The 18,012-nt window shown below is 43.9% G+C and overlaps 1 protein-coding gene across 1 annotated transcript in view; it reads right to left on the bottom strand.

Moving 5' to 3' along the window:
* The window catches only part of mamdc4 (MAM domain containing 4), a 28,260-nt gene extending 18,889 nt beyond the window's left edge, over nucleotides 1-9,371 (bottom strand). The window contains exons 1-10 of the mRNA XM_061734468.1: nucleotides 9,247-9,371; nucleotides 8,041-8,127; nucleotides 7,754-7,915; nucleotides 5,056-5,181; nucleotides 3,815-4,048; nucleotides 3,570-3,701; nucleotides 2,403-2,558; nucleotides 1,496-1,599; nucleotides 1,254-1,409; nucleotides 31-121 (exon numbers count right to left, since the gene is read on the bottom strand). Of these exons, the coding sequence (XP_061590452.1) occupies nucleotides 31-121; nucleotides 1,254-1,409; nucleotides 1,496-1,599; nucleotides 2,403-2,558; nucleotides 3,570-3,701; nucleotides 3,815-4,048; nucleotides 5,056-5,181; nucleotides 7,754-7,915; nucleotides 8,041-8,127; nucleotides 9,247-9,298 (1,300 nt within the window). The 5' untranslated portion in view covers nucleotides 9,299-9,371. The remainder of the gene's footprint in view (nucleotides 1-30; nucleotides 122-1,253; nucleotides 1,410-1,495; nucleotides 1,600-2,402; nucleotides 2,559-3,569; nucleotides 3,702-3,814; nucleotides 4,049-5,055; nucleotides 5,182-7,753; nucleotides 7,916-8,040; nucleotides 8,128-9,246) is intronic.
* Between the last annotated feature and the right edge of the window lie 8,641 nt (nucleotides 9,372-18,012).

The raw sequence follows: 18,012 nt of genomic DNA, 5'->3' as shown, positions 1-18,012 counted from the left end.
TTCTCTTTTTTTTCCAGGTAAAAAGCATACCAGATGACAAGCGGCATTCAGGAGACAAAATGATGCTGTCAACAGCGACGCCTCCATATGCAAATTCTCGAACTGCTGCCATAATCAAGATCTGTGGGCATTTTACCGAAGTAGAAGAAAACTTAGTTCACATATCAAATATAACTATCAAAAACACATTTTAAGTAAAGATTTATATCTGTTTCCAAGATGTTGAATTTAGTGAACCGCTCATTTCTAAGGACTTTTCTTTGTTTTTCTTTAATTGTCACTCTTAATGCTGCGTTCCATTTACCTCGGAAGTCGGAACTGGGAACTGGGAATGACGTCACAGCCGAGTTATCAGCGTTCCAGTTACAAAGTAGGAAAACAAGTTTGTAGTTCGCATATACCACATGAAAAATGTAAATTACACTATAGCAGCATATATATGCCGAACAATACTTGTATACGACTGATTTAGTGTGACCAAAACTAGAATGAAGTGCTACGAATTTTTACAGAGCTCTCTTCTACTGTTTACAACCGGGGCAGCCATCTTGGAATCTGAACTCGGGGGTGGTGAAGACTCTCCCACTTTCCCAGTGGGAAATCCCACTTCGAGGGGCGTTCCAGTTGAAAAATCCAACTGGGAACTAGGAAATCCCCACTTCCGAGGACAAATAGAACGCGGCATAAGAATCACTTAAAGGAGCTTGAGGCTCCTTTTAAGAAAATGAGACTCTCTAGCGCCACCCTTCGCCACGACGGCCGTTGGGGGTACTGCAGCCAACAGTGAAGCCGGCACGGGAGAACGGGGAGAACGCGCATGCAGCGTCATGTGACGTCACATCCACAGGACAGTGTGGGAAATTTGGGCCCGAATTGCAGCACATTTTGCAGCACACAGCCTGTTCAAGGCAAAGGAGAGATACACTAGAGGGCTCTCTCTTTTGGGTTTGGAACGCTTCATCTGACATTATTACTAGAAAATTTAAAACGTATAAGAATTTTTTTCATAAATTCTGCCTCAATCCTGCCTCATGCTCCTTTAAGAATCCACTACCTTCAATATAATACAACATCTGTACTTTACACCTGAATGTTTCTTCAAATTGTGCCATCAGTTTCTTTGTACATCAAATCCACACATTTCCAGGATGAACCTAGAGTACCTTTGTACTTACCACATCTGAGAGGTTTAAAGTTATGACACAACCTGCACCTTTAGTTTAGTGATCAACTCACCTGTGAGCAACACTCACCTTGAAGGTTACGTTGTTTACAATCTCCACTTCTGCCTTCACCCAGAGATCACCGAGGGCACCGCCTCGCTGCCAGATTGGTTTGAGGTTGAGGTCCGTCACCATCACCGTCAGACCACCCGACCTCGGCCCAAACTGGTGAGTGTACATCACCATCTGCATCCAAACAAATAACCAAGTGAAGGATTAGGCAACCTGTGTGAGGAGTACAAATATCCTCTCTGACACATCTGGAGACTCACCTTACAAGGATGTGAGCTGTTGGTGGGTTGAAGACTCGGACTCTGGAAAGCAGCCCAATCCGCTGAGAGACCAGTGTCAGGGACAGTGACATACAGGAAGTGACCTGTGATGCAGCAGTTTCATGATAGAATCAGGGGGGAAATAGACCAGAACCATGTTCCTTTGAAAGAACACAGTTCTGGTGAGAAGAGAGAGCAGGTCCAAAGCAAGACCCACTTTCACACCAGTGACAGTAGTACTTTCAATGAAAAATGTTTGTAAAAAGTTAGATCATATTACTCATCAGATCATCTATATAACTGCTTACAAGTCATTCCAAGTTATGTTTGAACTGCTATGTTGGGTTTTGATTTTTCCTCATGATCCTTTCAAATGAACGCAAACTCAGTGTCAAAATATTCAGATGAAACTCATAACACAGAAGAAGCCCTTAGCTGCATTATTATCAAGTGTGTATAAAAATGTGTACCCAATTGCATCTTGAGCGGTACGATCTCGCCTTCCTGCTCTTTATGCAAATAAACATGCAAGACTTTTTTTTTTACTTTCAAACACTAAATAAGTTTGTATTTTTAATTGCTAAAGGCGGCAGCTGGAAAATAGGATAAGTTGCAAGAAAAAAGAGGTCAGAAATAACAAGACAAGGAGGATCTGCCACAAACTCTTTTTCTCCGGGATGGCACACGAAGGTGAGCCAAATGGTTGTGGTAGGTCAGACAAGAAATTAAATCCACTTCCACCCCTGAGTATAATGCAGTTTAAAGTATTAAAAATGGAGGAAATGAGTTTCTATTCTTCCTTGCTGTCACGCTTTAGACATGTGGACTGTAACAGATTTTAGTGGATCATCCGTCGAATACTATGGTTCAAACAGTGAAACATGAGGCTGCTCTCAGAACATGGTACCTGATGCAGTGTTTTTGGAGTGATCTCTCCCTGGACCTTTTAGAGGATCAGAGGTGCCGATCTTTTGCTGATTTATTCTTTCCCATTTTAGTGGAGAAAGTGATCTCAGGTCCCAACCGCATAAGTCCTTCTCAAAGTCACAGTAGTTGTATCCACCTGGAAGCAAAACAAGAACACACAGGGATACCAATCATGGCATTAGATGCAGAGGAAAACCACCCAACGCAGCTCCAGTTCAAGAAGAAAATTACGAGCACAGAAGCATTTTCTGTGGACAATATTTTCTCCTTTAGTATTGTGAGTCCTGCTCCTATCAGCCGTTTCCTTCATTAGTTTTATTCTGGTGTCAGTACAAGGGTTTAGAACAGGGGTCGGCAACCTGTGGCTCTAGAGCCGCATGCAGCTCTTTAGCGCCGCCCTAGTGGCTCCCTGGAGATTTTTCAAAAATGTTTGACCTTTTTTTTCCTTTTTTTCTTCTTTTTTTTCTTTTTCTCCTTTTTTTCTTCTTTTTTTCTTTTTTCTTCTTTTTCCCTTTTTTCAATTTTTTTCAATTTTTTCCTTTTTTTCTTCTTTTTTCCTTTTTTTCTTCTTTTTTCTTTTTTCTTCTTTTTCCCTTTTTTTCTCTTTTTTTCTTCTTTATTTCCTTTTCTTCTTCTTTTTTTTTCTCTTTTTTCTTTTTTTCTTCTTTTTCCTTTTTTCTCTTTTTTTCTTCCTTTTTCCTTTCCTTTTTAATCTCGATATTTCAACTTTTTACGCGAAATTTTGACTTTTTTCTTGACATTTCAACTTTTTTCTCAAAATTTTGACTTTTTTCTCGACATTTCAACTTTTTTTCTTGACATTTCGACTTTTGTCTCAATATTGTACTTCAACATTAATCTTGACATTTCGACTTTTTTCTCGAAATTTCGACTTTTTTCTCGACATTTTGACTTTTTTCTCGACATTTTGACTTTTTCCTTGAAGTGCATAATGAAAAAAACATCTCCCCCAGTTATAACTAATAAAGATACATGCAGCATGTGTTGTCTTCATTCTAAGGCTGATACAAGACTTTTAATTTTTTGGGGCTCCAGACATATTTGTTTTTTGTGTTTTTGATCCAATATGGCTCTTTCAACATTTTGGGTTGCCGGCCCCTGGTTTAGATGATTTCTGACTCCTCACCGCAGTGCTCGCCACTCTCGTCACTCCCGTCGCCACAGTCGTCACTGCCATCACAGACCTGCCGTTGTTCCACGCAGGCATCATTTTTACACCTCACCATTCCTTCTGGGCATGCTTTCCCAGGTAGTAGCGCTGATGATGTAATGATAATAATACAATTAAAATAACCATTATTATAGAGGGATTGTTTAAATAGACTCATTTGTGTAGGGGACGAGAAGGTAGGAAGGCTTGTTGGGACTCACAGGGAAGAGCACAGTCCAGAAACCTCAGCTGGTCTATGGCCACATTGCCTCTTTGTCCCTCTGAGCGCTGTGAGTGGAGGCGGATTTGAAAGGTTGAGGGAATTCGGCCAAGAAAGATGGTGGCCTCCCTCCAGCCACGGACACTGGAGGCCTCAGGGCGCCAAACTACAGCATCTTCAGAGCCCTGGTGGACGATGGACGCCCAGAGGGGGGCAGAGCCCAGTCCTGTGTGACCTGGAGTTGATGTTACAAACAGTTAAACTGGCAGCATGACTTCAAGAACAAATACATCTACAAAGTTAGAATAGTTCACATTAATTAAAGCCATGTGGTCCTGTTCTATTGGCATTCAAATCCAAACGGACCACATGACACCAAGGGAGTAGGTTTGGTCTCTACATTGGTAGGGACGATATAACAGCATAACCTGCATGTACTTTTTGCTGGGGACGGGACATTAATAAGACCAAACAGATTGGGTGAACGGGGGTCAGGGCTACATTTGTCACGAATATGAACCTAATTAATTGATAGGCTAAATGATCAATGCAAAATAAATCTGTATTGACTTATACTAACTTTCATGTGTGTTGGTTCACCTGATACACGGTATGATTCAAACCTTTGTTTTCAAAAACTATAAAGAAACATTTTGAAAACTCCAGGATTTTATTAGCAATTTAAATTGCAATATTTGAACATAACTTAAATTATATTAACATACACAATAAATACAAACTTATTAATAATCTCTTAACTAACCAGAATGCAAAAAATAAACATTTGTCTTAAGACCACTCAACATTGTCTAAATAAATAAATACATTGAAATATAACTGAAAAAATAAAAATAAATAAAGTCATCAGCCAATCAAATGTGCGTTTGGGGAAAAAAAAATGGACCGGCAAATTCAACAAGTGAAAAGGGGTAAATGTAAGTCTGAACATAATGAAAATAATTCATAATTCCTTAATGGTAGGGTCAATTCTATCCTTACAACATTTGAGAAGACAATCTAAATTACCTTTATATCTGAACTCATTATATAATGCAAATAAGGTTGCCTAAAAGTTGGTGGGGACAATTTCAGCCTCCTGAAAAGTTGGTAGTGTTATGTCCCTACCGTCCCTATACAAACCTACACCCTTGCATGACACAAATAGAAATGTTGCTGCTATAAGTAGGCCAAAAGAGAAGGAAGAAAGAAATCTTGGAGCTGATCAAGACTGGCTGTTGTTACCTGAGTCCCAGAGGAAATATCTGAGATGCAGACGACATGTTGGTGAGGACTGTTTGATCTCTGGAGAGATTAAAACTGCACTTTGGAGAGACTCAGCCCTCACTTCCCTCACTGCAGCGAACCAACCTATGTGACAGGAGACAATAAAGGGCACATTTAAACGTCTTGACATTGCACTTTATTGCAGGGTTTTATCTAATCTGGATCATCAGACCATACTTGTTAGAGGCTCATTAAAAAATCTAATCAACCCAACCATAATGGTACGTTACATGATTTTGGAGGTAGTTTCCTGTTTCAAAACCCAGACAGAGCTTGACATTCATTCATCAGTTGCATCGCTAGGATGCATCTGGACCCCGCTGGCTTAGCAGATTTTCTGACGGCCATACCTGGTCAGTCACCTGGGGCTGATAAGATAAAACTGCATGACAAGGCTTGTTTAAGGCACTTTGCTCACTACTTCATAGCACGTTTCCTGACTGTGCTGAAGTGTTTCAGCCTGCGCTGGGATTTCACAGCTGTGCACCTTGAAAAGGATGGTTTAAAATGTGGAGAAAGCTTTCAGATAAATCAGTATTTCTCTGGTAATCACAGACTACTCACACTGAGCTCTTTGGCCTGTTTTGCACATATTTTCAACCCACCACCTGCCATCCATCTATCCATTGTCTACATTGCTCCTGTTCATGGTCACAGGGGTACTGGAGCCTCATACCTGTCAAGTCTTCAAGTCTCCCGTTTTGGCCGGGAAACTACAGTATTTTACCCCCCCGGTTTAACATTTTTACGTAAATTTCCCCTTTAAAGGAGCATGAGGCTCCTTTTAAGAAATGAGACTCTCTAGCGCCACCCTTCACCATGACGGCCGTCGGGGATACTGCAGCCAACAGCTGCAACGTGCATGCAGCGTCATTTGCAGCACATCCGCAGGACAGCGCGGGAAACTTGGCCCCAGCACTGCAGCACATTTTGCAGCACACAGCCTGTTCAAGGCAATGGAGAGATACACTACAGGGCTCATTCTTTTTGGTTTGGAACGCTTCATCTGACATTATTACTAGAAAACTTAAAACGTTTACGAATTTTTTTCATAAATTCCTGTGCCTCCAATCTGAATTGCCATTAACCTCGCGAGAACTGCCCCTTGTTGTAGCCTGAGTGGTAGTTCTCGCGAGGTTAGTGGCAACAACGGGAGCAAACTCAGAACAATAAATCAGATGGATGGATGTAGCGAGAGAGAAGGCATTTCTGCCAGAAAAGCGAATACTTCGTGTAAATATCTCTACAAATGGGAAAGCGAATTTACTTTCCTAAAGAGGAGCAGGATGGGGCTCAGATAGAAGTTCTGAGAGACGTGTAACTGCGATGTTATTGTCTCACGGGGGAAGGACCGATGTCCGTCAGCAGCAGCAGAGCTCAGAAACAGCGTCTGTCATCAGTATTAATGCCAGATTCAAATGAATGAAAATTAGGAAAATGTAAATGTTTCACTTGAAGACGGAAACTGAAAATATTTGAAATAAATAAATGTGCTTTAATTCACTTTTGTGTTTTCATTTAGGCTCTATTATAGGAATTACATACATAGGAGTGTCCACAGCATTTCAGTGTCAACAAAGGTAGAACTATCAGATTCTGAGCACATAATTGTAGTATGTAAGTGGTTGACAGATAGTTATTTTAGATTTCTTCTAAACCTCTCTTGAAATGTAATACTGGACCTCGGTTGGGCTGGTGGGACACCGGGTGGCGGAAAATGTCCCTTATTTTTAAAGCCAAAACTTGACAGGTATAGCCTAGGGGTCGGCAACCCGCGGCTCTAGAGCCGCATGCCGCTCTAGAGCCGTCCTAGTCCTAGTCCTAGTGGCTCCTGGAGCTTTTTCAAAAATGCTTGACCTTTTTTTCTTTTTTTCTTCTTTTTTTCCTTTCATTTCGACTTTTTTCTCAAAATTTTGACTTTTTTCTCGACATTTCGACTTTTTTCTCGACATTTTGACTTTTTTCTCAACATTTCGACTTTTTTCTCGACATTTCGACTTTTGTCTCAAGATTGTACTTCAACATTAATCTCAACATTTCAACTTTTTTCTCGAAATTTTGACTTTTTTCTCGGCATTTCGACTTTTTTTCTCGACATATGGACTTTTTTCTCAACATTTCAACTTTTTTCTGGAGATTGTACTTCAACATTAATCTCGATATTTCGACCTTTTTCTCGACGTGTCGACTTTTTTCTCAACATTTCAACTTTTTTCTCGACACTTCGCCTTTCGCCATTTGCCTTCATTCAAAGGCTTATACAAGACTCATTTTTTTGCGGCTCCAGACATATTTTGCTTTTGGTCCAATATGGCTCTTTCAACATTTTGGGTTGCCGACACCTGGCCTATACACATCATGTCACATCATGTTCAGGAAACCAGTCCATCACATACAGATAAACAAGTCAAACAGCTTTGTACATTCACACCTAAAGTCAATTTCACCAATCAAAAGATGGAGGAAGTAGGTGTAACTCCATAAAAACATCAGGACATTCAAGTTCCAAACAGAAAGACTCAGACTAGGAATCTTCTTGCAATGAGGTGTCGTTGAGCACTTCTAATGTTTGGATGAAATTATTTCACTGATGATATGTGTGTACCACACAAAGGGAGCACAAGTACCTGGAAGAACAAAAATCACTGTCTGATACCTGTTGCTGTGCCGGTGGTGTAGTCAGAAGATGGTCCACTGTCAGACAGCGTGTCTCCACCCTGATGTCTCTCCCAGCTGTAAATGCCACCTAAGGACTTATCAGTCCATCCACACATCTCTGCATCCTCAAAGTCACACTCAAATGTTTCTCCTCTGTAGCCTTGACAGGGATGAAAGAAATACTATTTAAATGTCTGAGCAGCTGCAAGCCGGTCTATACAGGGACAATTCCTTCTTTTCTGCAGAGAAATCTGCTCGGAGCTAAAGTTACATCTTTAAACTTACCACAGTCTTGTTCATCTATGCAGTTAGAGCAGTCACACACAAAGTCGCATTTCTTTTCAGTCTGACACGAAGCCCAGGATCCAGCAGCTAGACAATGACATAACATTAATGGATTGTTACGGGGTCATGTTTAGGCACTTTCAGACTAGCAAGCAAATGATATCTGCATCTCATGGCTGGGATGTTATCAAACCCCCAAAATGAGGGCGTACGTGTACTTAGAGTGGACGTTCTTCCTTTTTTTTATCTTGGAAATAAACCACCAAACAAAACAAGTACATCTTTTTCATTTTACATCCTGAGATGGAATAACTTCAAACATCCTTTAATAATTCATTTAACAAAAAGAACAACTATATTTTCCACTGAAAGAAAAGGCAGTGGTATCACAAGAAAATTAGTCATTTTAACATCTTTGCTCCAGTTTAAGGGTTGTGTAAAATCCCACTGTTGTCTTACCTCCAGACTCTTTTATCAGGACACATTATTGTCAAAGGTTTATGGCCTAACTTGCACCAATAGGCTCAAAGGCCAGGGAAAATAAATGATGCCAGCCAAATGCCATCCGTCCAACCAAAGGTCTCTGAATGAGACTCTAGACTTTGTGCCATGACAGCTCGTGCAGGATTTTTCCACATGCCACACGTGGAGAACATCGTCCTCCGTCCACACACAACCCACGGCCATAATCAAGATTTAAAATACATGTAATATAAAACAGCTAACCCTGCATACTGTTAAACTGCACATTTTTAGATGTGAAGAATAAATATGAGGATACATGTAAATACCAGAGGATAAAACAATTGACCCATTGAGTGGGTTATAATTGCCAAAAATGCTAATTCATACAGCACATATAGAGTGTGCCTTCAAAACCGCCTCATGGTGTACTTCTAAATGTAGAAAGGAAGCTGATGCCCAACTTAAACTCTCAGATTCCTAGAAAAGATAAGAAATGTGAGTCTGGTAGCAGCAACAGTCTGGGATCAAACAGAGCAAGAAGAAAAAAAAAACACTTCCACATTTCAGCTGCTTGAGCTTGAATATCAGTTATGATGAAATTAAACGTCCCACTCTTGTTTTCTTTAGGAAATCTGCAGTCAACTATATTTTCTAAATAAATACTAAAATATTGTAAGCTAAGCTTAAAATAGCCTAATTTCTACATGGGAATGTGGCTGCAGAGTTTTGCAGTTATCTTACCAAACTGCAGAGCCAGCAGCACAAGGAGAGCTGTGCTCCTCAGAGGAAACATCGTGTTTATTCTTCCAGCAGGTCCCTCTGAAGGTCTGAGCAGAACCTGGAGAGACTTTGTAAGCCAACTCTGACATCCGTCTCTGGGAGATAAAAAACGGACTTTAAGATCACCCGGCATGCAGCTGTAATCGCTCATAAATCGTTCCTCTAAATGAGGCGAGGCATCCGAACATTGCACAATTGTGGTCGGAGTAGATAAAGAAAACTATAAAAAAAAAAAGGACAGATAAATTCCATACTTGCTCATTTATATCTTTATAGAAATAACAGCCTTATAGAGGTATTTGCAGTGATTGTTGATCTCTCGGGCCTCCATCACGCTGGACGGCCTCAACTGTGGGATGTTGGCAGTTTCTCATCATCATTACTTACTTAAGTCATAGATTTGATTTTGCCACTCCGAAAAATCTAATATTTATTCTGTAACCATAACTTGGTCCAACCACGTGTTGGACCAAGAAATCTCCGTTGATGCTTGTTTTAGACTCCAACAACATTGCGAAGACATGGAAGAGTTGGAAGGAGGAATTTACACTTTATATGGACCTCATCATGCCTGATGCAGAGGAAGGCACGAAAGCTAAGCTATTCTACTATCTCATCGGAGAGAGCGGGAGAGAGCTACTTGAGACGTTGAGCGATGGCATGTCTGTGAGGAAGAAAGTGAGTGAAATGATGGCGCTATTTGATGGACATTGTAACCCAAAAGTGAATGAGACTGTGGAGATGTACAAATTCTTCATGCGCAACCAAGGATTAGAGTAAAATATTGACAGATATGTCACTGATTTCAAAATGCTGGCCAGTAGCTGTAATTTTGGAGACACCAGAGACTCATTGATCAGAGATAGGATTGTGTGTGGCACAAATAGCTCTACAATGAAAGAGACACTACTCAGAGAAGAGAATCTGAAACTGAATAAATGTCTGCAGATCTGCAGAGCTGTCGAGCGTGAGAAAACAGCAAACCACTGCAAGGACAGACAGTAGAAGTTCATGCACTGAAACAGATTGAAAAGAACAGAAAAGGAACTGATATCTGTTGTAGGTTTTATGGCAAAACACATGAGAGAAACAAAAGCAAATGCCCAGCTTTTGGCAAGACATGTAAAAAGTGTGGGAAAGCAAATCATTTTGCAGGACAATGCAAATCAAGAACAGAGGACAGCAGAAAATATAAACGAGTGCATGCCATCTCAAGGCAAGGCAAGGCAAATGTATTTATATAGCACAATTCAACACAAGGTAATTCAAAGTGCTTTACATTGAAATTAAAAGCAGCAAGACATAATTATACAGTAAATAACAAATAAGATTGAAAAAATTAAGAATAAGATGATAAGAAAAGAAGTAAAATAATAAAAAGCACAAGCTGTTACAAATAAGGACAGTAGAATACAGCAGGTAAGTTTAATTTAGGAGTACGCTTGAGTAAACAGTAATCTTTTTAGTCCTGATTTAAAGGAGCTGACAGTTGGACCAGACCTCAGGTCTACAGGAAGTTATTTCCACCGGTGAGGAGCAGAATAACTGAACGCTGCCTCACCTTGCTTGGTTCTGGTTCTTGGGACACACAACTAACCAGATCCAGATGAACCTCATGGGTCTGGGAGCTTCATAGGAACTAACAGATCCAGCATGTATTTTGGTCCAAGACCATTCAGTGCTTTGTAGACCAGCAGTAAGATTTTAAACTCTATCCTTTAACTCACTGGAAGCCAGTGTAGTGATTTCATGACCGGTGTAATGTGGTCCAGTTTGTTTGTAAGGACTCTGGCGGCAGCGTTCTGGATCAGCTGAAGCTGCCTGATAGATTTCTTGTTCAGGCCTGTAAAGATGCCATTGTGGAAATTTCAGGAAAACGCAGAGACAATTTCCCATTCAAAAACGTGTGTGGTTTATTAGAAAACCTCAGAACACTGAAACACAAAATGGAGCTGTCCAGCAGCTAAAACCGCATGGAGCTCAACGTCATGACCACATTTAAAGGGGCCTCATCCCTGAACCGTCATAGTTACATGAAGGACAACATGCTGCATTTAATAATGAACTGTGTGTAGAACCAAACTTAATAAATAAGGTGAATTATGTCCGTAACATTCACTACACAGGTCCCCCCAGAATTCACCATATTTGAAGAAAAACACATCAGTCACCGGGGAGGGGGGCGTATCAACCGTCCACAGCGGCTGCGCTGTACCGGAGGTTGATGGGAGCTGACTGCGGCAGGGGTCATGTCGTGACACAGGTGCGGGCCAGGCAGCGTGGGACGCTGGGGAGGGGAGGAAACAGGGGGCGGGGGCCGAGCGGGAGGCCGCCCGCGTCGTGGGGGTTGGGCGAGTTCAACAGGCTTACCCACGTCCAAGGCGGTCAATGGAGAGGCGCTCCGGTTTACCGCCCATGTCCACCACAAAATGTTTGTTCCCCGCCTCCAAAACCCGGAATGGGCCCTCGTAGGGTGGGTGTAGCGTCCCCGGTGGGCATCGTGGCGAATGAAAACATAACCAGACGCCTTAAGTGCAGCAGGGACGTGCTACTGAGGCAGGCCGTGACGGGAAGTAGGGACAGGCGCAAAAAGTCTTGCATTGTCCAGCAGAGCGGACCGCTGGAGAGCAGCAGACCAAGGAACGAACAGTGGCGTTAGGGACAAAATCCCCTGGAACCCGCAGCGGCTGCCCATAAACAAGCTCGGCAGATGAGGACTGTAGGTCCTCCTTAGGCGCCCTTAGTGTGACGGTGGATCTTGGCTCGTTGGCACTCGACACAGGTGTTAGCCCAGTCCCTAACGTCCTTCTTGAGGCCGTGCCAGACAAACTTTGCTGCAACCAGTCTCTGCGACGCCTTCGAACCCGGATGTGAGAGACCATGGATGGCATCAAACACTTCAATTCAATTCAATTCAATTTTATTTATATAGCGTCTAATACAACAGATGTTGTCTCTAGACGCTTTCCAGAGATCCAGAACATGAACATAAACATAAACATAAACATAAACCCCCGAGCAATTATTATATAAACAATGGCAGGTAAAAACTCCCATAGTGGGAGAAAAGCCTTAAGCCAAACAGTGGCAAGGAAAAACTCCCCTTTAGGAGGGAAGAAACCTTGAGCAGGACCAGGCTCATAAGGGGGGACCCTCCTGCCGAAGGCCAGACTGGGGGAGTCAGGGACGTCAACAGCACACAGCAGGCAGGTGGAAGCAGCAGCGGGATGACCAGAGGTGGGGGGGGCGTCAGCAGCACACAACAGTCATGTGGAAGCAGCAGCGGGATGAGCAGAGGGGGGGAGGGCCGGGAACACAGGCCAGCACGCAGCTCCCGAGGCTCCAGCCTGCAAACATGCACAAAAGAGAAAAAAGGGGGGCCGGCACAAGAAACTACAGGAACGATGGACAAAAATGATAGCTATGAGATATTTATAATAAATAAAAATGATAATGGAGAAGAGAGGCAGGGAAGAGGAGAGGAGAAGAAGGGTGAGAGGCACCGCCCAGCGGATCATGTCGGTGCCCCCCTGCAGCATAAGCCTATAGCAGCATATCTACCACGAAGCTATGTTTGAGACTAACTATTATAGTCTTGTTCTATAGCTGCGACTATGACTACTGACTCTAACACACTAGAGTTTACACTACCTAGAGATTTACCAACACCAGCTAGAGGTTTACTAAACACTAACTATAGGCTTTACTAAACAGAAAGGTTTTAAGTTTAGTTTTAAAGGTGGAGGTGGTGTCAGCCTCCTTAACCCAGATTGGAAGTTGGTTCCAAAGTAATGGTGCCTGATAGCAGAACGCCCGCCCTCCAAATCTACATTTAGATACTCTAGGAACTACGAGTAAACCTGCACCCTGGGAGCAGAGAGCTCGGCCAGGAACATAAGCTCGGCCACTTGTCGTCTCCACCCTGAGGGAACAATGGGCCGAGGACTGCCTGTGGAGACATCACACAGGAGCGTGGTACGAGTATCACCAAAGACCACGTCCTCGATCTTAAGCCCTGTGGTAGAGGCCTTCAGGAGCTGCACGTCAAGGTTTATGGCCTGATCTGCTGCCATACGGGTAAAATCAAAACCAAGATGGACCGCCCCTGCCACAGCCCGTAACAGGCAGTCTGCCACGTGGTTGTTCTTACCGGCAACATGCTGCAAGTCCGTGGTGAACTCGGAAATGAACGACAGATGACGTTGCTGGCGGGCGGACCATGGCTCAGCCACCTTGGCCATGGCAAAAGTCAGTGGCTTGTGGTCGACAAATGCAGTTAAATGTCGTCCTTCCAGCAGGGAACAAAAGTGTCTGATTGCGAGGTAGAGACCAAGCAGTTCCCGATCGAAAGTGCTGTACTTTCGCTCGCTGGGACGCAACTGACGGCTAAAGAAAGCCAGTGGCTGCCAGGCCCCGTCCACCCACTGCTCGTAAACCGCACCGACAGCGTAATCTGAGGCGTCTGAGGTGATGGCAATGGAGGCTGTTGGGGAAGGATGCGTCAGCATGGTGGCGTCCACCAGGGCTGCTTCTTTTGGCAGCAAAAGCCTTGTCCATGCACTCAGACCAGTTCACAAGGTGCTTGGGTTTACCTTTCAAGGCCTCATGCAAGGGTTGCATGAGCTGAGCGGCTCGAGGGATGAATCGGTGGTAAAAATTCACCATGCCAAGGAATTCTTGCAGGGATTTGACAGTCAGCGGGCGCGGGAAACGCGTGACCGCCTCCACTTTTGATGGGAGAGGGACTGCACTGTCCTTAGTAACTCTGTGTCCCAGGAAGTCAATGGTGGAGAGAACAAATTGGCACTTGGCAGGGTTAACAATCATTATTATGACCAATAAGTCATTGTATGAAGGGTTTATTTTTCAAAAATTTAAAGGACCAAAATATTATTTTCTACCTTTCTTTTTTCCCCATTGTACCAAGCTTGTACCTAAACGTGACTTCAGTGTACCGTTACACCCCTATGTACGCCAAGGTAAATTGCGCCTCCCCAAAAACCGCCACTGGTAGTTAAACCAGTTGCTTATCCCAGCAGCTGAATATTAAAATAAATAAGCAAAAGCAAAAGAATTAACCAGAACAACTAAACCAATTAATCGAAATAGGAATTGTGGTGGGATGAAGAACCCAAAGCTGCTTAGGCACACGGCAGAACTACTGTGTGCACTTTAATCAGTGTCGGTACAATTAATGTCATCAGCAGTGGCAAAAGACGGAGCGACTGCACCGGGGCTGGAAGCCGTGGAAAGCCGTCACTCAGGATGCCCAGCTGGCGGCTCAGGTCACCAGGCTGCACTAGGCAGAGTAGACTACAGGAGGAAGAGAGGAGGCACAAACTGTACTCATAACTGAGTGACGAGAGCTTTAACACAGCCCAAAACAACGCCTCGCAGTGAGGGCAGAGAGCAGACGCCACACTTCTCAGAACCTCCGCAAAGCTGCACACACAAACACGGCCGACACCGCTTACAAGTCCGGTTTTGTGCCAACAACTGGAGTACGCCAGACAGAGCATTTACCTGCTGAATGCCAGGCAACACTGAGGGCACCCAGCGATAGCATGACTAGTTAACAGGTGGTACCGCTGCGAAATCAGTCCCAGGTGAGACTGGTTCAGATGAGGTGAAGGTGGAGCAGCACTCAACCTGTCACACATGGAAATATGTCAGTTCCTCAATGAGCTGAATGAGTTATACGCTCGTTTTGAGAAGGATAACCACACACCAGCAATAAGGGCAGAACTGACTGCCAACCACCCGCCACTAACACTCTCCCCGACTGATGTTGAAGCAGTGCTGAGCCGGACCAAAGCTGCAGGCCCTGATGGCATCCCTGGACGTGTGCTCAGAGCATGCGCTGGGGAGCTGGCGGGGATCCTGACGGACTTATTCGTCCTGTACCTGGCCCGTGCTGTTGTTCCCACCTGCTTCAAATTCACCACCATTGTACCGGTACCGAAGAGTTCCACACCAGCGTGTCTCAACAACTACCGCCCAGTGGCCCCCACCCCCATCATCTCCAAGTGCCTAGAGCAGCTGGTCCTGGCACACCTCAAATCCTGCCTGCCCCCCACCCTGGATCCCCACCAATTTACCGCAAGTACAGGAGCACAGAGGATGCAGTCTCCACAGCGCTGCACTCTGTCCTCTCACACCTGGACAACAACAACACTTATGCTGTTCATAGACTTCAGTTCAGCATTCAACACTGTCATCCCGTCAAAGTTAGTAGTCAAACTTGCGGACCTGGGAATCACAGCTCCCATCTGCAACTGGCTACTGGACTTTCTGACCAACAGGCCACAACATGTCCAGTTAGACCACCACTGCTCCTCCACACTCACCATCAACACTGGCGTACCACAAGGCTGCGTGTTGAGTCCATTCCTCTACTCCCTCTTCATCCATGACTGCAGACCTGTACATGGCTCCAACGCCATCATCAAGTTTGCGGACGACACCACCGTGATTGGCCTCATCAGGAACAATGATGAGTCGGCCTACAGGGAGGAGGTGAATCACCTGGCTGCGTGGTACGAGGACAATAACATGAGGCTCAATACCTCAAAAACCAAAGAACTCATTGTGGACTTCAGGAAGAATGCTGTCACGGATCCACCCATCCACATCAACGGTGTGGCAGTGGAATGTGTGACCAGCTTCAAATTCCTGGGGATCCACATTTCACAGGACCTCTCCTGGACAACAAAATGCTCCAACCTGGTCAGGAAGGCTCACCAGCGGCTCTTCTTCTTGAGGACTCTGAGGAAACACCATCTCTCTTCAGACGTGCTGGTGAACTTCTACCGCTACACCATCGAGAGCATCCTTACCAGCTCTATCACAGTCTGGTACGGGAACTGCTCCAGCGCTGACCGGAAGGCACTGCAGAGGGTTCACTTCCTGCTTCACTTCCTGACATGAATACCATCCACAGGAAGCGTTGTCTCAGGAGAGCAACCAACATCATCAAGGACTCCTACCACCCAGCACACAGACTGTTTGCCCTCCCTCTGGGAAGTGCTACAGGAGTCTCCGTACATGAACCACCAGGTTCAGGAACAGCTTCTTTCCCACAGCTGTCTCCCTGCTGAACTCTGCCCCCCATGAGTTTCATTAAGCATTGCCTTTGAATGAAAGCCAGGTCATGTGTACCTTTGTCTGTGCTGGCTGAATGAAGTTGATAGTTATTTAAAAAAAAATGAAAAATGAAAAATGACATGAGCTTTATTGTCCATCCTGCATCTCACATTATCACCATTAATTTACAGAAACATATTCCCACTAATATGATAAAAAGAAAAACATTAAGAAACAAAGGGGACACAATAAATTAACAAAAATAATAAGAAAAATTAAATGAATATGAAATAATAAAATAAGTTAAAATGTCTAGTGTATAAAATACATTCAGTTGACTGTCATAATTCTTTACAAACTTCAGCTGTGACAGCTGCTGACAGCAGCTTCTCCTGAGTGTAAACACTCGGTTTCTCAACCAAATACAGATGAATATCCGGCCATTGGACATCGGGCCACTTTGTGATATCTTCCTCCGGGAAGGAAGTTGCTTTCCATCCGCCAAAGTTAGTTTAGTAACGTAATTTCCACGATCTTTTTCCGTCAATCGGCTGGTGTAAACTGTCATGAACTCCGTCTTTCTGCCGCAACAATGCGCGCGCAGCATGCCTACGTCATACTTGTTTACAAACACGGAAAGGGGTCTATAGAAGCCACATATGATTGTAGTGGCAGCTGTCCATGCTGAAGCTCTGTCAGCTGGGACTCATGGGATGCCATTTTAGTTTGGAGTTTCCTTCACTAAATCTGCTTTTATGTGTTTTATATGTGTGGTTTTGCCATTTCTTTTTTTTTGTATTGTTGTTTGTTCTCCCAGTTGCGATAGTTTTCACAGGTGGTTGCTGTGGCACCATGAGTGAGAAGAGTGTAGCAGTTAATGATATCTCTGTTGTTGTTGTTCCAGCATTTGTCAATAAAATGTGACTTGTAACATTTAAATAAAGTTTTGAATCGGCAGGAGGAGCCTATCAACTCAGATCAGTCCGCTGTCTCGGTCTGAATGAAGCAGTTACGTCCTCAGTTAGGACTCATGAAGCTCCGCCCACTGCTTCACCTCCCCGTCCAGCTCCGTTTGAGCTTCGAAGCATCGGTTTTGGAGGAAGCTTCACTTCTGTTTCTCTCTCCTGAACCTGGAGGAAGCTTCACTTCTGTTTCTCTCTTCTGTTTCTCTCTTCTGAACCTAGAAGAAGCATCACTTCAGAGAAGCAGCTGCTGCCTGGACTCAGGGCGACTCTGTCAGTCTTCATGCACAAGATATTCAGCTTTACACATATACACCAGCAGAGCCTAATGTTAACAGACCAGAAAAACTTTATTGACAATTCCAGCCACAACAACAACACGGAGAAATATCATTATCTCACTCATGGTGCAAGCCATTCATCGATTTCATGTGACGTCACACAGTACTCGCAGCGCCATCTTTAGGACCGACTTTCAGCATGCCGTCTATCTGTTGTGCCGTGGGATGCGACAATAATAAGTCTAAAAAAACGGGATTGACCTTTTCTTCCTTTCACTCGTGTTGAAAGCCGGTTGAAAGCGCTGTAGGAAACAGTCACGGATGAGGAACGGCTGATCCAGTTAGTTGAAATGAGAAGTTATCTATGATTCCTCCTCATTTCACCACAAAAACCACAATAA

Source organism: Cololabis saira, chromosome 11, assembly GCF_033807715.1.
Source record: "Cololabis saira isolate AMF1-May2022 chromosome 11, fColSai1.1, whole genome shotgun sequence".
Taxonomy (NCBI): domain Eukaryota; kingdom Metazoa; phylum Chordata; class Actinopteri; order Beloniformes; family Belonidae; genus Cololabis; species Cololabis saira.
Note: the sequence above shows the minus strand (reverse complement) of the source record. Positions and strands in the feature narration are given on the sequence as shown.